Below are 26,215 nucleotides of genomic sequence, written 5' to 3' on the forward strand. Positions count from 1 at the left end.
TAAAACTGATTATACAAGAGGGTTGAAACAGAACAAAACAAAACAAAAGTCACTACAGATAGAAAATTATCTATGTATAGCTACAAGTAAAATATCAGAAAAATAATCCAGAGGCATGTTAATATTAACTATTAATTGAGTATTGTTTTCCTAGGAATTCAAGAATAATTCTAAAAAATCTATTACTATAACTCAGTGGATTAAGACACATGCTCAAAATAAAGAGCTACATGAAGTTCCTACCTGGAAACTCTTAATGGTGCAAAAACATTAATTGCACTCAGACTGGAGATGTGATGTGAGAGAAAATGAGGAGTCAAGAATGCCTATGTGAGAACCTATAAATGTGGAACTGCAGCTAACAGAATTGGAAAAGAATAAGGGAAATCATTTTTCCCCCAGGAGATTGGTTTTGAATAACCTCACTTTGAGTTTAGGTCTAAAATGGAGGTGTCAAATGGAGAGCACTTGGATATATAATTTTTTAACATAGGAATGACTTCCAGGCTAAACATATGCATTTGGGTAAAATCAGCATAGGGTAAACTTTAGGAAAGAGACCTATGCTAGGAGATGGGCTGTACCTTTTGCTCCACCTAGGGCATAGATGAGCACAAGATGATGCCTCTACTTTCCTGGACCCATTCTTCCTTCCTCTATGCCCCAAAAGTTACCTCCTTTTCATTGTGAAAAACTCTATCGACTTTAAATTCTTTCCAGTTATTTTCTTTTCAATGTAATACATCATCATGATCACAAGGGCCAAGAACCAATCAGGAAAGGTCAATATATTCCTCAGAGAAAAGCTCCTGTAATTAGAAAGCCTGTGAATACAACTTTATTGATAATTTCTGTTCCCATTGCTCATTAATAAATTTTGTCCCTTTTGTCTTTTCATTGTACATATGTTCAAACAATACTTGTGTATAAGTTAATAAATGAAAGGAATGAATAAAAATTTTTCAAAAGTTACAATTTAGTCATGTTTTATTCAATTATGTGCATTATATCGTTTTGGCCAATAATTTCGTTATAATGAATAATTTAATTTATACAAATTATTTATGTTAGGCAATGATGAACTTTTACAAAATTGTAACTTGTATTAATTTAGAAAGCAGATTATATGCCTACTGAACTTGTACCTCTAAGGGTAGAGGTTGAAAAACGATGTGAGTAGTAGGTGTGAAAAATTGTTGACTGCCTTTAGATTTGGCAAGTAACTTCAGAAAGATATGAGTTCAAGAAAGTGTTTTTCAGTATGCAAGCAGAAAGCTAAAAGGGAATCAAGGGAATTCAGAATTCTACGAGTAGGATATAAAAATTGCTGTGTTTCCCATTCATGGCAATTCTGAATGCATGTCTTTGTTGTGACCATTCTACATTCAGACTACACAGAGTCATATCCAGCTACTATGAAGAGGACTCCTTATGACCCAAAGACTCTGAGCTTTGAGCTGGATGGAATTACTAGAAAATACTTTGGATTGGTCTCTTCAAGTTAGAATGATTGTGCTGTACATGGGGCGCAAAGAGAAACATGAATGTTTGGTGACCTGAAGGTCAATATGTAGCAAAGTCACTGCTGGTAAGCACCAAACCCAATTTATTTTCATTTTGGACACAGAGCTACACCCTGCTTTGCTTTCCTTGCAGTTAGCCAAGAACATATGACTGAGTTTTTACCAATACAATATGGACAGATGTCATGGCCCTTTTTGGCTTGGCTCATGTAAATTTCCTATGGATGATTCTCTTTTCTCACTTTCCATTCTATGGCAACCTTGGACACCACATATTGAAGAAAATGGAAAGGGCCCAGTATTTGAATTTACTTGATAGCACTCTTTCATCTCACCATTGGCCCACATAAATCTGACATAGGAATTACATTTGGAAACTGATATAACGTACTTTTTCTGCTAGAGATATTGCAGTCAATACCCTGAAAATCCAGGAACAATACCTCACCCTTGAATTAATCTCAATATCCATTGGCCCTGCCAAGGTGTTACCAGCGGAAGAGGTTATTGAAGACACTGCTATTCCGTACTATTCTGTATCTTCCCTCCTTTCTTTCCCTGCTAATGAATGCTACCCAGTACCAGAAAGGCCTTTATCTCACATTCCTATGTGATGGGAATTGTGGCTATTCCTCTTCTTCCCCTTTCCTATGTACTTTTAACTTCTCCTTCCTGAGGGAGAGGAGGGAGAGTGGGTTGGGAAAGGGAGCGAAGAGCTACCAGGGAAAAATCAGATTTCAAAGAATAGAAAATTTATCAAGATATATTTCAAATATATTATTTCCAGTTAAAGCATACATATACTGGTAGAATTTATGCCTTAAAGCCAAAACTATGGGTTTTTTTCAGATCGTAAGTAAAATAAAATGACTTTACCAAATGCTAATAAATTGCATCTACTCTTAAAAGTGACATGAAATAAGCAAATACTTCAAGTAACATGCAAATAAGCTACAGATGTAAATAAGTTCCTTACCTTCTGAGGTATTTCCTGACATTGTTAGTCTAAGAACATCACAATGGGCTTTGAGATTATTGCCATGAGACCATTCTTATTCATCCAAAATGCCTCCTTCTTAGAGGTCTGTTTTGGGTTCATAGTCCCTACAAGTAGATCTTTTCTGACTCTGTACCAAAGGACCTTTTCTGAATATCTTTCTTCTGTAAGGTACATTCAAGCAGTTTTTTCCTTCATTTTAATTTAATACAAGAGTGTGACTTCCTACTGAATAGAGATTCGTGGAGAGCTTGCTGTTGTAACTTATTCAGCAATTGCTGGATCAGCTAAAGATAAGTTTAGAGCAAGATGTTGGGTTAGAGGAGCCTTTCTGAGTGCAAACTTTTGCTTTAAAGAGAAAATAAGTCAATATCACGAGGTGCAAAAACATAGCTCCAAGATCTAGAATGGTGCTAGAGGAAAAAATAAGAATGTGCTTTACTCATCCATAAACAACTATAAAAAACCATATAGTAAAGAGGATATCAATTTCCAGGAGTTGGAATTTTAATTATTTATAAAGCTCTATCACTGTGTTTATGCATTAAATGAGAAACATACTAAAATTCTCATATTTACTTATTAGAAAATATGATTTTTATCTAATATTCTATCTGTTTCACCTCCACTTTTAATAGTGGCCAGTGAAGTGGTCCCTCCACATTTCCACATTGTCCCCTGGTGATACCAAAGGCAGATGTTGTCTTCCAGTACCAACCACAGTAGAAACTAAGCTATGATAAATCTCATTTGCTTCATGAAAATAGAAATGCTAGATACCATCTGAGTCAACTTAAATGGATAGTTAAGAATTTAAAAAAGAGAAAACAAGATATTTATATTCCACAAATTAAAAGACAATTTTAAAATCTCATTTCTACCCTCTATTTCCTCATCAACGTAATCATTCTTTATTTTTTTTTTGAGACGGAGTCTCGCTCTGTTGCCCAGGCTGGAGTACAGTGGTGCGATCTCAGCTCACTGCAACCTCCGCCTCCTAGGTTCACACCATTCTCCTGCCTCAGCCTCCAGAGTAGCTGGGACTACAGGTGCCCACCACCACACCCGGCTAATTTTTGTTGTTGTTGTTATATTTTTAGTAGAGGCAGGGTTTCACTGTGTTAGCCAGGATGGTCTCGATCTCCTGACCTGGTGATCCGCCCACCTCGGCCTCCCAAAGTGCTGGGATTACAGGCGTGGGCCACCGCACCTGGCTAATGTAATCATTCTTATTTCTTAGCTTGCATTTTCACTTGACACCATTCAACATATTATGAACAAGTTTGGATGTAAATGAATATTCTTTACCTAATTAGATTGAATGACTATACAGTATTCTGTAATACAAAGGGAGCATTGTTAACCAATCCTCTATAATAGGATATTAATTTCACTACAATTGTCTTTTGTATAAATAATGCTTCAATAAATAAATTTGTATATATGTTTGAGCTGGCATATGGATAGAGTATTTTTGTAATATAAATACCTAGGGCTGCATTTTCTGGGTCTGGTGGTTTAATAATTTTGGTAGATTTTTACCAAATTAACTATAAGTGTTTTTAAATTTTATACTTCTACTGTATCTACTCTTATCCCAACCATCACCAAGTAATCTTTTTGTTGTTCATCAGATCTTTCATTTATTTGAAAAGAGAGGCATATTATTTGGCATATTATCCACTCATAGCTATTTATGCTTCTCGTAAACTACCTCTATATTTCTTACTCATATCTCTATCAGGTTCTTAAAATATTTGAACTTTTTATTTAAAATATTAATACTCATATATTTTAAAATATGGGTATTTTTTTTCACGTGATTTGAATTTTCTTTATGGCCCTTTGCTGGACAGAATTTTTTCCATTTAATGTGTTAAAATGTATTTCTTTTTTCCATTGTGGCCTTGGTTTTCATATTACTCAGAAAGAGCTTTCCTGTCTGAAGGTTTAAAGATGTTTTACATACACATATTTCTGGTATTTAATAGGTTTGCATTTGTTTCCTACATTTTGATATACTAGGTATAATGTTTTCTATTTATTGAGCATGCCAGGCATTGTTCTGAAGTGTTTATAATTCAATTCATCCTCGTAACCATCCAATGATTTGGGCTATTTTTATTATACTCAATAGCTGAATGACCAGAGGCAAAGAGAAGCAGAATAACATGCTCACTTCTCAGGAGGCAGGCTTCTTTTTGTTTCCTGTCTCTAATTTCTTCTAGGTGTCCATCTGCTGGTGAGACCCAGTAAGAAATTTCTCCATCCAGGTTTCATTCATCTCAACTAGCATGAGATCTCTGTGTCACGAAAGGCTTGAATATCTGCTGGTGGTATTCGCAGGGGACACAGTAGCATGATCTTTTGTCAGCAGGGAGCTATCTTCCATCAGCCCCTAAGGAAATGTGGATTCTTTCCTGTCTCCTAGTCATGAAAGAGGCAAGATTCTCATACAGACACTTGAAGATCTCATTCTTGTCCAGATTGTAACCCTGAGCCCAGTCAAGGGAGCAAGTGGAACTGGAGCAGACTTAATACTCCAGTGGGGGAATATCTATTTCTTCAAAAACATGATTTTATTGGATATAGGTTTCACAGCTCATTGGCTGTATATCCAGGATCTGACGACATCATATGAATTGTCTAGACATATTTATATAATGTATTACATTTACATGTTTTCCCATGTACTGAACGTCCTCAGCTTGAGCCTAAACTGTGCTGCCCTTGGACTCAGACGTGTCTGGACTTACGTCATGGTCATAGAGTGGGTTTGTTGTTTATCCTAAAAAGGAACCCATTCTAAGGAAGAAAAGAGTTATATCCACACCTGGTCCAGTCACAATAACTCTGCTTAGCACAATAACTCTGCTTTGTCAACTTTGACAAAGCCATGGGTGTAACACTAAGGCTACCCCTTGGCTCAACCTTCATAGCTATTTACCTGAGTGTTGTGCACGAGAAGGTCATTTAGCGTTTTTTATTCCTTTTGATTTTTAATATCAGGCATTATTAGTAGGAGAAGACAGTACATGGCAATCTAAAAGAGATGATTTAGGGGAAAAAAGTCTTTTATCTCAAACTTTGCACTCTACCTTGTGTGTGTGTATGTGTGGTCAACGTCACATGTTTGTGTTTTGTTTTTTTCAGCCACCTTCTCCCACCCGCCCCAACATACATGCCCTGAAACCCTAAGCCCTATGGCTCCCACTACCCGGTAACCCACCTTCCCTCCCTCTGCACCATACCATATATGCTTTTTGTTTGGTTTCATTTTCTTTTGTTTTGTTTTGTTTATGTTCAACCCCTCAGACAGTCCCAAGTGCTCCTAGGAAACTTTGTGTTGGAAATTACAGCATGAATCTACTAGTGAAGTCTCTAAAATCCTTTCTCAATGGGACCCCTAATCTTGTATCTTCAATTACAATTCCTGCAGGTGCTGCAACGTAAATGCTGAAATGTACGGAATCCTCTCTTTGCCTCTCTAATTTGAATGCACAATAAGAACCCACTTAGCCAGAGGCATTTCAGAGACATTTTTATTATTTTAGTTATTTCTGCTCCTGATCTCTATCCCATCCACGGAGTGTATTATCTTTCTTTTCCCCCTCTACTAGGCACAAATGGGTCCTTCAAAGTATTTCTCCTCTAATCCCACCACTGAGTCTGGAAATATGCTTCTTTCTTTCCAATTTCATCTAGCCTGTTTCTCCGGTACTCATTCCTCCATCTATAGTAATGAGAGTGGATTAGGAACTATTACTTTTTTAAAAAGATCTATTATACTGAATAATACACCAGCTAAGAATTCAATTCTCCGTGCTTTCCAAATAAATTCACTTTGATCCCAAATGTTTTCATACAGATTGGTAACTGCATTGTTCATCTGATATGAACTGACATCAATTTCTATTAATTAAATTTTCTCCAAGGATCTATATTTTATTTGCTGTAAGGCTTATGTTGAAACTTAACTCGGAATAAATTTCACTAAAACAATGTATGCTTACCTTTCTTATGTAGACTAAAGTTACATGATTTATTAGTCAACGGAATCCTGTCGTTTGTTCTATTTAAATCTCACTTCATCCTTTCCAAGAGATAAACATCCCTACCTAAATTGACCGAACAGGTTTTCATACCTCTAAGAAACTGGATTCTTTTTGCCTTGAAGGCAAAATTCATAGGACTGTTATTGTGTTATGGTCCCTTCCTGCATACTTACTACGTAACCCTAGCTACTTACCTCTAAACACTTACTACATGCTGGCTATCTTCTGCCTACTCATAATGCTTTATGTATAAAATCCAAAGAAATGAAGAAAATTGTCACCAAATCTTTATTAACAGCTAGTGGCCACCTATTTTGGACAACAAATGAGTGAGTGGCCTTTTGACTAGAACAATGGGAAGAGTGTTATATCTTATAAAATTGTAAAATTGAGCCATTTATACCATTGGCATGTATTGTTTTAATATTTTCATAATATTAAGTTTTTTTAATAAGCTGAGCAAAAAACAGATCCTTTTAGAACTGCTCAAGATGGTGCTAATGGTGCTCAAGATGGTGCTAAGAGTGGGGTCGCCCTGGGACAGTGGCTCACACCTGTAATCCCAGCACTTTGGGAGGCTGAGGTGGGTAGATCACCTGAGGTCAGGAGTTCATGACCATCCTGGCCAACATGGTGAAACCCTGTCTCTACTAAAAATACAAAAATTAGCTGGGTGTGGTGACAGGCACCTGTAATCCCAGCTACACGGGAGGCTGAGGCAGCAGACTCGCTTGAACCCAGGAGGCAGAGGTTACAGTGAGCCATGATCATGCCATTGCACTTCATCCTGGGCAACAAGAGTGAAACTCCGTCTCAAAAAAAAAAAAAAAAAAAAAAAAAAAATTAGTTCAGGAAAGCATTGTTTAAGATGATCAGAACCAATAGTTAGAAGAGAGGCTCCCATCTGGACTTCTGCCCTACATATTATGTTCTTATTTTATTGTGCCCTTGCTATATAAGTGTAAAACCCACCATTTCATCGGAGAAAGATAAATACTTCATTTTCACTCTAAGAAGTAGCATATCAGGTCCATCCAGGAATAATGGAGAGTCTCAAAAACAAACATAAGAACTTAACCTCTTAGCATACCACATAAACAAGAAAGACTTCCTCATTTCTAGACGGCCTCCTCATATGTCTAATTGGCATTGACAATATGGTACTGGTATCTCCCTTCTTTCCTTTAATGCTACATTTTAAAAAGTCTGCATTCATTCAATATTTAGAGTGTCTCTGTTAAATGTTGAATAATGTGCTAAAGAGTTAAGAAGCCATGTCCTTACTATAAAGTAGGTAATAGTCTAGTTGGAAGAAAGAGAAGTAATCCATTACAGTACAATGAGGTGGGTGACATGGTAAGATTTGTGCTGTGGGCAAGGAGCAAATAGGTTCCGACAAATCAGACTATAAAGGCTTTCCATGAAGGGAAAAATTTTAAGTGAATCATGAATAACAGGAATGCTGTTAACACATATAAGGGAAAGAATGCGTAGCTAGCAAAAGAAACAACTTATGAGCTTAGGTTTTCTGTGGCCCTAAATTGAAGGTCAGACAACAAATTCTGAGATGATGATTCTCATGCAACGAGTTTGTTTATTGGAGAAAGCTATGGAATCAACATTTGTGAGAAGAAAAGGCAGGAGGGTTAGGCAAGAGGGAAAGCTAAGCTGCAGTGTGGTCACAAAATGGCCTTAGCCAATAACAGGAGGCTGGGGAATGTGGTCTGAAGCTGGGATGACTCTTCACAGGTGGAGTAAGGGGCCTTCATACCCCCACATAGACCAGTTGTTGAATATAAGCAGACCCTAGGGAGGAATAGAAAATTTGGGTTAAATGACTTTAGACAAAGGCAATTCCACAAATGGCCCCCAAATCTATTTACCAAACATTTATACTTCTCTAAAGAGGAGATTACTGGATAAGTTTGCCATTTTTCACCTTGGAATGAATCCTCTGTCCTCCAGAGGTTTGATTTTGTGTCCACAACACATTCTTTGTCCAATCAGCATTGCTATGGTTGAAGTTTTGATTTCACTCAACCACATGGTATGAGGACCAGAAATCCTTACAGAAAACAAAACAAAACAAAACTTCTTTTAGTCCATTTTCCTTAAAAGGCAGTTATTGTCATGGGGTGCACCTAGGATATGACAGTTGCTACATATAGCTTCTTTAAGAAGGAAAATGTCTGATTTGCTGCTGTGAAAAGGCAGTGATAGAAAAAAAAAATCTTCATCAACTAACTCCTATATAGGGTGCTCACTTTTTCCAGATGTCATAAGAAATATGAGATCAGTAGCCTTAAAAAAACTATGCCTTCATCTCTTAAAAACCTACCAAGGCCATCAAGAAGTAGGGGTATGGCTTACCACGTGTAATCACAGGACCAGCAGCAACAGCATCATGTGAAAACTGTTAGAAATGTAATTACTCAGGCCACACCACAGACCTATTGAATCAGAAACAGTGGGATGGGACCATGCAATCAGGGTTTTAACAAATCCTCCAGGTGATTCTGATTCATGTTAGAGTGGGGCTTAACTCATAGCAGGTACCCTTTACAAGAGTTCTTTTTATTTTTTAAAATAGAGATGGTATCTCACCATGTTGCTTAGGCTGCTCTCACACTCCTGGGCTCAAGCAATCTCCCTGCCTTGGCCTCCCAAGGTGCTGGGATTACAGGCATGAGCCACTGTACCCAGCCTGTTCTTTTTTTAAATTTCAAAAATATAATAATTTTATTTTTTCCTGGTTCTAAAAGGAATCCTTATTCATGGGAGAAATATTTAATCCAAAAAGTGTAAGTGAAGTACTATGAACATTTTCATGCATTTCTTTTCATATACTTTTCATGAATATTTTATTTGTAGAAAATATGATGATGCTGTTATTATTTTGTAACCTGCTTTTGGATTTAATGATTTGCTTAGCTCAATACATATAGATGTAACAAAAATATAACTCAGCCTGCAAGTACAAATGAACCTACCCATACTCCAAGCCTTTCCATGTGCTACTAAGCCAGGAGTCCAATCTTTTAATACGTTTCTCCTTCCCAGTATTCCCAAGTTTAGAGCTCTGGTTTTGGAGTTTTAAAAGGGCAGACATATTTAAAAGTAACAATTTTTTATTTTGTGCTAGGCATTGAGGTGATTATACAAACAGGATATCAACTTCATAAACCTACATGTTTGGGAAAACATTAGGATATAAAGTATTAGTTTAAACATCTAAATATGAGTATTATTTGCTAAATGTTTCTATTTGACAGTTCCTTCATTCTGTTCTCAGTTCTTAAGAAAGCAATGTCAAGAGAAAGGGAAATATCTTTTCTTTAATTCAAGACTGCAGAGACCATTGTGAACTTGAATAAAGAAAGCTAGGAGAAAATTATTATTACTGTTATTATTATTTTGCAGTGATATTGCACAATGTTATTCAGGTTTGAGTTGTCAAGAACACAGTGCAGGCTTTTGAGTCAGGCTGACTTGGGATAAGATCTTTGCTCTGGTATCTGCAAGCTCTGTGGCTTGCTCCATTACTTTGAGCATTTTACTTCACCTTTACAGTCTTGTTCTCACTTGAGAAAAAATAATAATAACAGAAAGCATTTTGTGAGGTCAATTTGAAAATTGGATAATGTGTTAAATGTAGGATTTGATTCTACAAACTTCCTGGTTTAAAGAACAACAAAAAAATGTTACAGATCATGAGAAGAAAAGTAACTTGTATTTGCAGTCCAGTGTGGTATTTCTCCTTCCTCCACTTAACTACCTTTGTGTGAACTTGAAGGTAAACAGATCAATCCCTGGCCGCAATGTGAAGTCAGCAAAGACTTGCTTCTGATTGCCAGCCTCTGCTTCCTTACCCCTCTTCACTATTGCAGGTGACGGTCTCACTTTCAGGATCCTACTCAGTTCCTAATCTTCCCTTTCAAACCAAGTCTAAAGTACCAGCCATTACTCACTTGCACTAATTAAACTGGAGTATGCTTTGTTCTTCACTGAGTTTTTACATTTACGACTTTTACCTCCAATTATGCAATGAATCTGACGTAGAACATGATACATGGTAGTAGAACTAGCATCAGAGTTTTGGGCCATGGCTCTGCTGCTTACAGTGGACAAAAGTGGGATAGCCACCAAGCCTTAATGAACGTTAGTTTCTCTGCCCCCACATTGTTCCATGGTGACTTCTGGGAGTTCCTGGCTAGAAGAGCTGGAATCCCTCCATCACTGGCATCTCCCAGGAGCACGAACTCTCCCTGTTGGCACAAGTGTGCTTCTCTCCAGCCCTCCTCCAGGCAGACATCCCAACCAGGGGCAGGCTAACTCAGTCCTGTTCCTTTTGACCTTCACCAGCCAGACTCCCTCATGCATATTTCTGATAACTGTGACTTGTTAGATACATTTTAAATTATTATCTTAATTTGTAATATTCACACGATTTAATATAAAAATTTTTAAAGGAGCTGTAAAATCTCTCCCACCCTAATCTTCTTCAGTCTTCCTTCTTCCCCTAAATACAGGTAATCATTATAATTTATTTCTTATTCTTTATTTATATACAGTAAGGACAAACATAAATTTTATTTAACATTTTCACCCCAAATGTAGCATTTTATTTATACTGCTCTGTATCTTGCCTATTTTCAACTTTTTCAAAAAGAAATATGCTCTCATTTGTTTCTCCAGCTGAATAGTGTTCCTTTATATGAATATGCCTCAACTATCTCTAATTAGGAAAATCGAGATGATTTCTTGTCTTTTGGTATTACTAATAGTACTGCAGAAAATAATGTTTGTAAGTTATATCACACGTGGGCAAGTTTTGGGTTTTTTCTTTTCTTTTCTTTTTCTTTTTTTTTTTTTTTTGAGATAGAGTCTCGCTCTGTCACCCAGGCTGGAGTGCAGTGGCATGATCGCAGCTCACTGCAACCTGCGCCCCCCAGGATCAAGTGATTCTCTTGCCTCAGCCTCCTGAGTAGCTGGGACTACAGGTGCCCACCACCATGCCTGGCTAATTTTTGTATTTTTGGTAGAGACGGGGTTTCACCATATTGGCCAGGCTGATCTCAAACTCCTGACCTTGTGATCCACCGTCCTTGGCCTCCCAAAGTGTTGGGATTACAGGCGTGAGCCATCACACCCGGCCATAGGCAAGTATTTTTATAGGACACATTTCCAGGCCTAGAATTTATAGATGAAAGTTTACATGAATCTATAATTTTGATAGATATTACCTAATTGCCTCCATAGTGATTGTACTACAAATGGCATGCATGCTGTTTAATTTGTATTTTTATTATCATGAGTGAGATTGAACCTCTTTTAATGTCGTTTTTTTTCCTCTGCAAACTGTTCATGTCCTTTCACCATATTTCTATTGTGTCTCCTGTAATGTAAATATTCACTGTGTAATCATATTTTCAAATCTTACAATGCAAATTATTCCCAGTATTTCTCATTGTCTCTAGCAACTTCTGGCAAATAAGCCAATCATTGCAATGGAGTTCTATGTTAAGGAAAGTATTTTTACATTAGTGGCATATTTCATTGTATCTACCCAGCCAGCCTGCATGAAAATACACCCATTTGAAGAATCAACCATATTAATGAATTTATTTTGACTTATAAACAATTTAAAATGGATAGAATATATAAAGCCACATTACAAAATAAAAACAATTGTGGTCAATATGCACAATCTTAAAACACAGATAAATATATATATACAAAATCAAAACAGTGTGATTGTACTATAAATTGTATTACTATTCTATGAAGAACAGAAATAATCATGTTTGGAGAAGTCCTTTAGTTCCTCCACCTACCTTGAGCTTTTACAACTCTGTATTAAGTTCTTGTTTCATGTCGTTCAAGGGTCTGTTCCTTGTTTGCTCAGCTTTTCTGTGAGACTGAACACAAAGAAAAGACATCGGTTGATTTCTACTTGGACAATGGCCCAGGCACAGCTGCTGTAGTCCTGGTTTTCCAGGTAATCATGGATCCTTCGGAAGTACATTTTAACTTGTAATCTAAGGTTATCACTACCCAAAGTACCACTTAGCTTCTCTGCTTCCAGTCCCATGAGTGCTTCTAGGTATTCTAGCTGTTGATGAAGTTGAATGAGGAATTTCTCCATGTGATTTTCCTCCCAACCATCCAGAGAAATATTTGCCCTGAACAGGCTGAAGATCTGCTGAAGCACCTCATGGAGAATGGCCAGAGTATATCCTTTTTGGTACTGCTGAGGACTCAAAGACTTCTGAGGAAGCAGAAAGTTTTTCCTGTGTGGTAGACACAGGTGAATTGATGAGCTTTGCAACTTATTCAAGAGTTTTAAACTTTCTTGATTCACTCTTCTTTGCTGGAAGAGAATCAGTTTCAAATCTAGAGAGAAGACAGTGGTAGAGACCAGCAGCACCAACACAATTTCAAAGAAGTGCTTGATAATCATGGTGAAGGTCAAATATGCTACTTATCTCAGCACAGACTTAAGGAAATTTCAACTCTAGTGAATGAATGTTTGCCTTTCGTGCATCTCAGATTATTTTGGAGAGTGTTCTCTTTTGTTGGTTTTGTTTTCTAATGTCATTTCTGCAAGTTTACACATTAGATTTTCAGGTTCCCTTTTCATGGTGTTCAGAGTACATTTTCTCCATTTCCCTATTGTGTTGGCTATTTTGAGGAAGTAACCAAAATAACTTATTCATTGTATGTTTTCCTCGAGGCAATTACAGACTAGTCAGCCAATATAATCTTTTATTATTCTATTCATTATATACAAAGTTTCACTGAACACAATGTGCTTTCTAAATATTTAGTCAAGCTTATTAAAGTTCTTTTATTGAGATTTCTTTTTCAGTAATAGTCTTTCATGGAGTAAAACTTATCAAAGGCTTAGCAGTACTTATAAAGAATTCAGGGGCAAAACTTAAAATACCTACAAACGACTAAATTTAAAACCTCAACAAGAACTGTAAATTCTCACAAATGCTTGAGCAAATTAACTTTAAAACATACATCAGCAATCTTAAATTATTTTATATCTTATCCTATCAGTTTAATATCTAAGATTCTAGCCTATAGAAGCAATGTGAAAAAAGTAGCAAAGAATGTTGTTATAATATTATTGCAATGGCAGAATATTAGAAACAACCTATAGGTTCAACAACAGGCGAATGATTACATATATGTTGGTACATCCATATAATTAAATGATATGTATCCATTATAGATGATAAAATTATATGTGAAGAGAGATTGGGGGTATTTGGTTAGTGTACATTCCCTAGAATAGTGATAACTCTGGTAAACTAATGTGAGCATCTCTACATTAACAATGTCCTCTGAATTACAAACACCCAGTTCCATATTCTAAGTTCCTCTTGAATAAGCCCCCAATCTACCTTTCCAATCTTATCCCACTGTTGCTCTAAATATAGTGTAAGGGAATCTGAACTCCAGAAAAAGTGATTTAGTATTCCCTTAATACAGCTAGCGCTTTTGTGTGTGTGTGTGTGTGTGTGTGTATTTATTGATGATGCTTTCTCTGAAACATCACCTGTTGCCTCCTTTACCTCAAGAACCTCTCTGTGCAAGGACTAAAGACTACTTGTCCTTTAAGACCCACATCTCCCCCAAGGAGCCATAATCTTCTGGATCCCCACAACACTTTGTACCTACCTTATTTAAGACACCTTTCCTGTTCTGTCTTATATTTGACTATGAATTTACATGATTAAAAGTCTCTTCAGAGTGTGAAATAAACACTGATAACTGATTTCTTTACTGTCTATATAACTATAGTAGTTGCTTCGTAAATATGTGTTGACTTGGAATAAATTAATATGTTCTACACAAAGTGATACAAGATGTTGAATCTTATCTTTAATCATTTTTCTGCAGGTAGCTGGGTGAATCCCTAAATGTCGAAAACAGGCACTCTGTAAACATGTACGGTCTCATTATATACCAGCTCAGCTGTATGTCTGGTCACTTACTCTAGTATTAATAAGTTGAAATAAACTGAGTCAGCATGCTCCACAGAGGGGTCTTTTCCCTCTCTATCTGAGAGAGGAGAGAGAGAGAGAGAAAAGACCCATGATAATATATAATATACAAAAGGAATAACACTTGTTTCATAACATTATGCTTAATCCATCTGGACAGTAGAATTTTGACTAGTCTCAAAAAATCTTTAAATATTTTATGCTGAGCTTCAGGAAAACAATATAAAAATAAATTAAGAATAACAGGCGTGACTCTGTCTAATAAGTTCTGATCTATAATTAAGGCTTTCTCATCATTTTCATTCAACTGACAAAAATGATCTAAATGTTGTTTAATTTACAAATGATCAGGGATTTTCCAGATGCCTTTCTGTTACTGATTTCATATTTGAATCATTGTGGTTAAAGAATGTAGTTTAAATTTATTGAGACTTATTTATGGCTCAGAATATGGTTTATCTTGATGACAGTTCCTTGTGAACTTGAAATAATAATGTTCTACTTTTGTTGGTTGGACTGTTTTATAAATGTCAATTAGGTTAAGCTGGTTGAAAGTGTTTGAAATTTTCTATATCCTTTCTGACAGTCTATTTGTTCTATCAACTATCAAGAGAGAATTGAAATCCCTAGTATAGTTTTAGATTTGCCTATCTCCCATTTAAGTTCTATCAGTTTTTCCCTTATTTATTTTAGAACTTTAGTATTAGGTGCATCATATTTAGAATTACTATGTCTTGTTGATGTATTGACCCCTTTATTTTAAAATGTCCCTCTGTATCCTTTGCATTATTCCTTACTCCTAAATCAACTTTCTCTGATAACCATTTATGTTTTTTTCAATTAGTGTTAGCATATCTTTTTTGCATCTTTTAATTTTTTAACTTATTCATGTTATATTTAAAGTGAGTTTCTTATACAGAGCATATAGTTGGACCTTGTATTTTATTCTGTCTGACAATCTTTGCTTTATTAGAGTGTTTAGGTCATTAAACTTAACGTAATTGTCAGTATGGCTCGGTTTATATCTACCATTATTTGTTTCCTAACTGCCCATATGTTTTTTTTTTCACTTTTAAGCTTTTCCTTCCTTCTTCTGGATTGAATTTTTTGTTGTTTTCTACTGCCCATGTTATCTCCATTATTGGCTTGGTAGTAATACCACTTTGTTTTACTTTTTGTTTTCACACAAGTTTCTCTAGGATTAAAAATATACATCTTTCTTTAACATATTACAGTTTACCTTCAAATAATATTACAACCCACTTAAAGTACAGGGTAAGGATATTATAACTGTATACTTCTATTTCCTCTCTCTCATTCTTTACACTACTTTCATTAATATTTCTTACACCACACATCCCCTGGAAAGTAAACTCTCTTGGCTTTTGTCTGTCTCAAAAAGTATTGTGTCTTCTTTTTGAAATATATTTTTGCTGTGTATAGAATTCTAAGTTGATTTTTTCTTTACTGTAAACATGTTGCTCTACTCTATTCTGACTTGCGTAATTTCTGAAGAGAAAATTGTGGTCATTCTTAATTTTATTCCTGTGTGCATAATGTTTCTTCTTTTTCTTTGGCAGCTTTTAAGATTTACTATCACTATTTTCTGGCAATTTGATAATAATGTGCTTTGGTATGATTTTATTCTTGTCTCTTTTACAAGGATTTTTTTGAGCTTTGTGAATCCATGATTTTATCATTTCCATCAAATTTGAAAAAGTTTCAGACTTTATTTCTTTTAACATTTTTCTATTTCCATTCCCTCCCTCCTAATCTCTTCTGGGTCTACATCTCTAGATGTGTTTGACTGTTTAATATTATCACACAGTTCCCTGAAGCTTTGCTCATTTACTTTTTAGTCTTTTCCTCTGTCTTATTTTTAATAGTTTCTGTGTCTGCCTTCAAGCTTATTGGTATTTCCTTTAGTAGTATCTTATCTACAGTTAATCACATCCAGTATATTTATCACTTCAGATATTATACTTTCATTTGTAGAAGTCAAATTTGTTTCTTTTTCATATCTACATTTCTTTCCTCATCACATTCATCTTTTCCTCTACATTCTTGAGCATATGGGGTATATTTATAGTAGGCGTTTTATCTCCTTTTCTGATAATTCTATCATTTGTGTCATTTCTGGGTCTGCTCTTGTCAATTATATTTCTACTCTTTATGGGTCCTATTTTCCTATGTCTTTTGCATGTTTGGTCACTTTTGAGTGGATTCAGAGCATTGTAAATTTTACTTTAATGGGAGCTGGATTTGTTAAGTCCTTTACATATAGTTGAACTTTGTTTTAGGGTATAGTTGAGTTACTTGGAATTTGATTCCTCTGATACTTTCTTTGTTAGCATGAGTGAAGCATAATTTATAATCTAGGGCAATGTCTTTTTAACCAAGAATATAGTCTTAATGCTCTCTGAATTTGGAGATGTTTGCCCTCTGGCTGCTGGAAACATGAAATATTCCCAGCCCTGTGTTAGCAATGGGGACAGCCTTTGCTGCCTGCTCCTTTCTGGGTGTTTTTTTTCCTAATCTTGGGTAACTTTTTTACATACATGCACAAACCACACATTAGCTAAAGACTCCTGAAGGCATTTTTACAGATCTCTGTAGCTCTCATTCATTCTCCCCCAATTTCCCTCTGTGCAGCAGTATCTTCTCCAATATTTTGCTGCCTCCCTGAACTCCAAACTATGACATATCAACTCAGTGAGAATACTGGTCTGTTGGAGTTTCCTCCTCTTTGTGCTGCAGCCTACCAATTTTCTACCCAGCGTTAAGCTGGAGCAATGGTAGGGTTTACTGTATTTCTTTCCTTTCTCTCAAGGATCATTATCTTATGCTGCCTGTTATCCAATGTCTAAAAACTATTTTTCATATATTTTACTCAGTATTCTAGTTGTTTAAAGTGAAATGATAAATTTAGTTGTCCCTCATGACTAGAAGTGGAGGTTCTCTCATCATAAATAATCTAAAGTGGGAGTTGACAAACTATAGCCTATGGACCCAATCTGGCCTACCACCTGCTTTTGTAAATAAAGTTTTATTAGAACATAATGATGCTCATTTGTTTATAAAGTGTATATGGCACTTTCATGCTACAATAGCAAGGCTGAATAGTTGTGATAGGAACCACATGGTCTACAAAACCTAAAATATTTACTCTCTGGTCCTTTATAGAAAGGTTTGCTGAACCCTGATATAAAATATTAAAAACAAAATATAATTGTATTCAAAGTCTAGAAATTTTGAAAATATTTTCACAAAAAATATAATCTCAAGTAAATGTTAAAAATATTACATATTTTATATTTTCAAAAAACATGAAATTTTATACAATGTTATCTATCAAAATTAAAAGACAACATGCATAGTATAATGAATATCAAATTTAAACTGACAGTATTTAAATAAAGTATATACTTAATCTTTTAATTAAACTTATTAAACATTAAAAATGTTTATAAAAGTAAAATTACATGCAATTCTCTTTCAAGGTTCATATGGATGACAATGTTAAAAAAATGTATCACACTTCCAGCATATATCTAGACCAACATAAATTCAGATTTAAGAGTAAAATAAATTGATATTGAGAAATATTTTCCCGTGTCCATGTGCAACTATTGCCAATGCCCATCATAATTTATGAGTCCCTCCTGAATCACTAATTGTTACATAAAGACAAGCAAGAGAATGGACACTGGGTACTATTGAGACATGGTATTTCATTTTGTAAGAATCTATTGCATTCATGCTGTCCTTGAGGAAGGGTTTATTAGGCAATTAATGTGTCTTTTCTCTTTCCTCTGTAGCTCAAATCCCCTACATTCCAAGGCAACGTCTCCTTCATGGCATCAGGCACAGTCACTTTTTTGTAGGGGACTGAAAGCAAGAGATGTGGAGAAATGTTTCCCTGGGAACCAAATGGAATTACTAATGAGTATGTATATTTAGAGTTATTGGGCCATATGTGAGCACTGAGCACCAGATCCTAAGTGATGTGGGTACTAGATGTTTTTAAAAAATGTGTGTGTCTATGCATGTGTGTGTATGTGCACTTCTATGTGTGCATACACATATGTTGTATAAATTGAATCATGTCTGATATTCAGGGGTCTCAAAAGGGCAAGACCTAGAGTAGAGCACAGGTCACTCTTGTCCAAATCTAAGGATGGTATTAAGGAAATTCACTGCATGCTTACATTGCTTATAGAAAAACAATGGAAGAGTGCCATGATGATGAAAAAAGGGCTAAATCTTAAGTAACACTGAGTATGACGAAGCCTCTGAAATAAATTAAACAAATGACTGGTAGTTCATCTTTAGCTAGAATGGGCTTTTCAATGACTTTTAAACTTATTACATAAGTATCGAGTTTTATTTATTCACTTGTCTCCATACATTATTTATCATTACTGTCAATCTAAAAAATGTAATTAAAATTGTGATACCCTCTGTTTAAAATACACAAAAATAGTTCCAGTTAGTAAAGAAGGCATTTTAAATTCAACCAAAGGATGGCAGCATAATATCAATTACTTAGAACCTGGGACAAACTTCGCTGTTGGTAAGATAACACAAATTAATGGTATCTAGTGGTCTAAGTAATAATGTATGTTCAGCAATACATTACTCAGACCAGATGTATTGTTCCCATAACACGTTAGATCACTAATCTGTCTAACCCATATTAAGATACTTGCTGGTTGGTATTGTTATATTTCCCTTTTTTGCCTTGACCACACTAATGAATGGACATTCCTTGCTTTCTGGCCTTCCACTACCTCCTCTCCCTTTCTGGGCGTGGGGGGGTTGGGGGAGTTTGTAAACATATTCTGACTTCTCTGCCCACTCTGGGATCATGTGCTCTGGCCAGACTCCCCAGTGTGCCACACACACGGTGCCACATCTAGCAAAATCCCAAGCTACTCAGTGCCTCCCTTTGCTCTGGCCTCAGTTATTATTTCAGACATGGTTATCTTTTTCCAATGATATCGACACAGCTGTACTCCATTTTCTGAGCACAAACTTTCAAATATTTGACCATATTAATTTATCTATCATAGAATTCTAGAGCTGGAATTGATCTTAAATTGATATCTAATCTCTGCTTCCCTTTCCCTTTTTGAAAAATTCAGTCCTAAAGCCAATAGATGGGCAGAACAATGTAAGCATTTTGCTGGAAAGGGCAGGAAGCCACACTGCTGGAGCTCAGACAGGCGAAGGTGACTGTTTATGTGGAGAGAGAACCTGGCGTGGGTGTCACAGCCTGAGAGTAATTAGAACATGTGTGGAGCGGGGCTGCTGTGGGAGTCATAACCTGAGTGGAGTGAGGAGAAACATTCTATAAAACAATTGCCTTGTAATTGTTCAAGGTCATGAAAGTCAAGAAAGACCCAGCAACTGCTCCAGACTAGAAGAGACTAAAGAATATAGCAACTGAATGCATAGCATGATTCTGAATGGGATCCATTTGCTATTAAGATTATAGCGGCCAAGCACAGTGGCTCACACCTGTAATCCCAACACTTTTGGAGGCTGAGGTGGGTGTATCATCTGAGGTCAGGAGTTTGAGACCAGTCTGGCCAACATGGTGTAACCCCATCTCTACCAAAAATACAAAAATTAGCCAGGTGTGTGGGGGGTGCCTGTAATCCCAGCTACTTGGGAGGCTGAGGCAGGAGAATTGCTTGAACCTGGGAGGCGGAGATTACCCATAAACTGAGATTACGCCACTGCACTCCAGCCTGGGTGACAGAACAAGACTCCATCTCAAAAAAAAAAAAAAAAAAAAATATTGGGACAACTGGACTACAAATCTAAATATGAAGACTGAATATTATATGGTGCTAACGTTAACAATGTTAATTTCTGAATTTTGTTGTGATTATGCAGGGAAAATATCTCTGTCGGTAGGAAACACACATTAAAGTATTCGACAGTATTTGTGCATCAGCTTGGCAACTAAAATTATTTCAAAAACAAGATTCTCTCTCCTATAGTTTCAACTTTTGTGATTATTTCAAAGGATAAAAAGTGTGTGTATATTTTTTAACTAAATAATCCACATTTGAGACGTGATGACTGAGGTCTAATAGAGCAGAATAGCCTTCTTTTTGTACACTATCATCAACTATACTGTTCTCCCCTTCCCTCTTCATAATTTAGGCCAAGAATGGCAAAAGCACAGTAGAAAGAAAAAGACCACCACTTCTCATGAAAATTGTGTACCATGATACTCAGCACATGGGTTTTTAATGGGCGACAGAATAGGTTTAAACCCCAACTCTACTACTTGCTTGCTGTGTGGTTTTTGGCAAGCTATTAACTTCTCTGTGTCTCAGTTTCATCAATGTTAAGACAAGTATAATAATGGTGCCTCTTGGAGTTGTTGTGAAATCTAATTGAGATAATCCACCTAATATGTTAATATAGTGCATGGCATGTGATCCATGCACAATAAATGTTATTATTATTTATGTTATTATTAAAATGTAACATTATTAAAGTAATATCATTTATGTTAAAATATTATTAATAGATAATGGCACTCTGTTCCATCAAGCTCTAGGTAAGTATTTCAAAATGCTCTGAGGGCAGCCCCTATTAATCAGTCACAGCTGGAAATAAGATGAAGCCCATTTTCTATTAACTGCTTTTTCAACAAATGTCAATTAATCCAAAGAAAGAAGAACCAAGTGTGCATACTCTAGAGGCACTTAGATGACATGTATTGGTCCTCATGTTATTAATTCATTCAAAAATGTTTATTGATTGCTTATTGTGGTCCTAGCATTGCTCCAGGCCCTGTTAAGTTAAACAGAGATAAAGATCCCTGGGGGCCGGGCGCGGTGGCTCAAGCCTGTAATCCCAGCACTTTGGGAGGCCGAGACAGGCGGATCACGAGGTCAGGAGATCGAGACCATCCTGGTTCACACGGTGAAACCCCGTCTCTACTAAAAAATACAAAAAACCAGCCGGGCGAGGTGGCGGGCGCCTGTAGTCCCAGCTACTCGGGAGGCTGAGGCCGGAGAATGGCGTGAACCCGGGAGGCGGAGCTTGCAGTGAGCTGAGATCCGGCCTCCCCAGCCTGGGCGACAGAGCTACACTCCGCCTCAAAAAAAAAAAAAAAAAAAAAAAAAAAAAAAAAAAAAAAAAAAGATCCCTGGAATGGAGTTTAATTGGATTAGGTAGGGTAAAGGGGGAGAAATAGTAAAGTATAAGCAAATGATACAGCAAGCAGTCCCAAACCTTTTTGGCACCAGGAACCTGTTTTGTGGAAGATAATTTTTTCCACAGACTAGGGTTGGGGAATGGTTTCGGGATGATTCAAGCACATCACATTTATTGTGTACTTTATTTCTATTACTACTATATTGTAATGTATACTAAAAATAATTATACAACTCACCATAATGTAGAACCAGTGGGAGACCTGAACTTGTTTTCCTGCAACTAACTATGGTTTCTCATCTGGAGGGAAACTATATTTCCTATCTGGAGGTGATGGGAGACAGTAACGGATCATCAAGCACTAGATTCTTACAAGGAGCATGCAACCTAGATCCCTCCTATGCCTAGTTCACAATAGGGTTCACACTCCTATGAGAATCTAATGCTGCCACTGATCTGACAGGAGGCAGAGCTCAAGAGGTAATGTGCGCAATAGGGAGTTGCTATAAATACAGATGAAGCTTTGCTCACTCACCTGCTGCTCACCTACTGCTGTGCAGCCCTGGTTCCTAACAGGCTGTGAAGCAGTACTGGACTGTGGCCTGGGGATTGAGGACCCCGTGTTATAGCATACTATAATGCAGATGTATACTAGAGTAAAATCAACTAGGAGCATCTCTTTTTTTCTAAAGTTATTGACCTTCTGTATACAGAATGAGACAAACAGATAGCTCAAGATCAGTCCCCAAGAAACACCAATACTTAAGGAATGAGTAGAAGAGGAGACCAAAAAGTGAAATAGTGTCTAGGCCAGGCACAGTGGCTCACACCTGTAATCCCAGTACTTTAGGAGGCTGAGGCGGGTGATCACCTGACATCAGGAGTTCGAGACCAGCCTGGCCAACATGGTGAAACCCTGTCTCTACTAAAAATACAAAAATTAGTCAGGCATGGTGGTGGGCGCCTGTAATTCCAGCTACTCAGGAGGCTGAGGCAAGAGAATCGCTTGAACCCAGGAGTCAGAGGTTGCAGTGAGCCGAGATTGCGCCATCACACTCCAACCTGGGGGACAAGAGCAAGACTTCATCTTAAAAAAAAAAAAAATGACAGTGTCTAGATCAGTGGAAGGAAGTTTTCAAGAACCAGATTTCAAGAACAAAGGATTGTCTAACAGTGTCACACACCACTAAGTGGGCAAGAAAAGTAAGTACTTGAAAACATATGTTGAAGTTAATTACATGGACATTATCAGTGACTTTGGCAAACAGAATTTTCAATGGAGTATTAAGGGTAGAAGTCAGATTTCAATTCTTATAAGAGGAAATGGAAATAAACAACAAAACAATATAGGCTATGCCCACAAAAAGTTGATCACTACATCGAAAAGAAAAAATAAGTGAAGATAGGAGTGGGAGGTTCAGTCTTGGAAAGTTTTATTTTTTGTTTTGTTTTTAAAAGTGAGAAATACTCTCTGTTAATTAGAAGAAACCAGTAGAGTGGAAGAAATGGAACCAGAGCCTCATCTTGGGCTTGGTCTATAACAGGAAGAAGAAAAGAATAGGAACAACACAGGTTTGAGTGCAGGTTTGGAAGAGGAAGCTGAGTGTTTCATTCTGGTGCTTTCTATTTATTTTCTTGGTGAAGTGGAAGACTAGAGCACGTGATGGACCATCTATGAGATTAACATGTTCCCTGGTATGTTCTATTTTCTTTACTTTGAAACCTATCTTGTCTCCCAATTCAACTCCTCTTCACCCAGCTGACATGCTCTTATACATGCACTTATAGCTCCATTCATAGCTATCATTATAGTCTATGAGATTTGTGACCATTTGATTAATTTCTCTCTCTCCCTTCAGAGGGTCCTATCCATTTCTGTATTTTGCTTACAGTGCAACCACACAGTGTAGCACACTACATTCCAGCCCAAAATACAGTAGGCACCCAATAAATATTCAATACATATTGAATGAATAAATGAACTTACAAATGAACTTATTCAATAGAGGAGAAAGAAGTGTTCTAAACTTGAAGGGAGGGGGCAAAATTTATGGTTGTGATAGCAAGAATGTGAGTGACAGTTGACAAAGATCGGAGAGCAATATTGGGTATCAGCATACATAGACTGGTGAACTAAATTGATAGAGGCACCAATTTGCCTTGATTTAAATAAGCAGAGGAGGTTCACACTCCATCCATGGTTGAGACTTTGGCAGGTGAGAGTCAACTGAATGACAATAAAACAAAGGATTCTAGGATATTGGTAAGAGAGCTATAGAAGTATTAGACCCCACAATCTACAACACGTAAGTTTGAATTGTACATAAATGATCACATTCAGGGGCAACGTACTCCTCCCCAAACCCTCTGCTCATGTTTAAGTCTTAATATTAGTCTTTAGTCTTAACACTTTACACACAATGTAATATTTAATACACAAGTGAAACTGGTAGATGTACAGTATCACTTGTGTGACCACTCAAATGGTGATATCAAAATAACAGCCATTACTTACTGAGTATATATTATGTATAAGACACTTCTTGAAGAGCTTTATGTATTTGGTCCTCATCATCTAATTCTTTTCTTTCCCTCTTAATTCTCAGCAGGATTCTCTGGTAAAATATAGTAAAGAAACAGAGACTGTTAGCACAACAACACATCAAAGTTACAAGAAGTGGCCTAGCTATCAAGAGAAAAATTTATCCTACAGATGCCCCATTGTGAAAAAATTTAATAACCTAAGCTTTTTAAAGATAAATGTTAAAAGGTACATGAACACTCTAAAAAAGATGTAGGCAAGTATGATCATCATGATTCTGAGAATGTTTCATCACGTGTCCAAGAGTGAACCAAACACATGAGCAGAAAGTGGAGGAGAGGTTAAGAGAGAGGGAAAATGGAGGGGAGGAGATGAGAGATATGAAACCCTGGACAACCATCTGAGATGGATCTCTGAGGACTGAAAAGCATCTCATTAAGAGAAGTTAAGAGATAGTTTGCGTGTTCTCTAACTCTAGATGTGTTCACTGTTGATTAACTATGAGATTGTTTTATTTCTGGGAGTAGACAACACACTCTTGGCTACCCAAAATTATTTTATTGACACTTAATACTCTTACTATGTGCTAGGCATTTGTCTAAAGGAATCATAAATATTATTAATAATTTATTTAATCCACAAAACTACCTTATGAAGTACTATTATTATCCCCATTGCACAAATAAGGAAACTGAGCTACTGACATATTAAATCCAAATGTTTGTGCATTACTGAGAGCATAAATATTATTTCTAATCTTTATAATATTCTTGAGAGGCAGGTCTTATGATAATAAGATCATTTTAAAAATGAAAATAAAAGAAATCTATAATTTAGAAAAGTTAACATTTCCAAACATAGTTGGGATTTCTACTTCTGGTCATGAGGGACTGACAGGGTCAAGAATTACCCTCCCTCTATAAACAATTTAAAAACTAGACAAAGTATAGAAAACAACTATATTCGGTCATTGAGGAATAGCCAATCCAGGACTGCGATCCCTAAGAGATGGGAAAAAAAATGAGGCTTTTTGCCTGGGGGCAATTTTTAGACTGTGTTGCAGGAAGGAGGACCCTTTCTAAGCAATCTCTCTGAGTTCAGGAGACAGAGATAACAGACTGAGGAAGCCAAAGCATCTAAAATTTGCAAGACAGACTACCCAAAAGAAGTGAGCTACCCAGAGAAAGAGTTCTAGAATTTTTTTATAAGGGTCTCCTTGAGTCTTTGGTAAATGCTAATGTGTACACGCACTGGGTAAAGCCTCATGAGGCCCAGCAAGTACAGCGTCCAAAGAAAGAATAATTGCTGGGGAGCTTTAAGTCAAACAACTTAAGTGCACATTCAAGACTGAAAATTGTTCAAGTTCCCACCAGCCACAGGGCAAAAGACCCTAAAATGGCTAAAACTTAAATGTGGGGCTAAATTAACCCTAAAGTAAAGACTACTCCAGATCTGTCTTGAAAGAACATAAAAACAAGATTTTAAGAATCAAACTAATACACAATTACCATAGCTGCCTACCAAAACAAAATCCAACACTCTTTAAAGGAATACAACAAAATCCATCACATAAAAATATACAATCATAATAACTGGCATTCAATAAAAAAAACTACCAGACATAGGAAATAAGAATATATAACCTATAATCAGGAGAAAAATTAATTAATACAAAATAAATGAGATGATAGAATTAGCAAAAATATTAAACTGCTACCATAAATTGGCTCCATGTATTCAAAGATATACAAGAAATCAAGTATAAAAATAAATGAAATCTTGAAACAAAGAAAAGTTCAAGATAAAAAATATAATATCTGAAAAGGTCATTAGATAGCCAAACACAACAAACAAAGATAATCAATAGTAAATAGAATTAAAAGTCAGCTCCATGTGACTCTAAG

At 36.4% G+C, this 26,215-nt stretch overlaps 1 protein-coding gene across 10 annotated transcripts in view; it reads right to left on the bottom strand.

The window, feature by feature from the left end:
- Positions 1-8,157: 8,157 nt before the first annotated feature.
- Positions 8,158-26,215, bottom strand: part of IFNE (interferon epsilon) — a 107,983-nt gene continuing 89,925 nt past the window's right edge. For 5 of the 10 annotated variants that reach the window (XR_012094800.1, XR_012094799.1, XR_012094797.1 and 2 more), the window contains 4 exons: positions 24,285-24,384; positions 12,410-12,493; positions 8,515-8,640; positions 8,158-8,381 (listed from right to left, as the gene is read on the bottom strand). Coding sequence is in view for 1 of the 10 variants with exons in the window: in XM_073021664.1 (XP_072877765.1) it covers positions 12,454-13,035 (582 nt within the window). In the remaining 9 variants the exon portion in view is untranslated. Of the gene's footprint in view, positions 8,382-8,514; positions 8,641-12,409; positions 17,820-21,767; positions 22,832-24,284; positions 24,385-26,215 lie in introns of those variants that run through there. The other 5 variants (XR_012094802.1, XR_012094801.1, XR_012094795.1 and 2 more) reach the window with 5 other exon arrangements.

Source organism: Chlorocebus sabaeus, chromosome 12 (genome assembly GCF_047675955.1).
Source record: "Chlorocebus sabaeus isolate Y175 chromosome 12, mChlSab1.0.hap1, whole genome shotgun sequence".
In the NCBI taxonomy this organism is placed as follows: domain Eukaryota; kingdom Metazoa; phylum Chordata; class Mammalia; order Primates; family Cercopithecidae; genus Chlorocebus; species Chlorocebus sabaeus.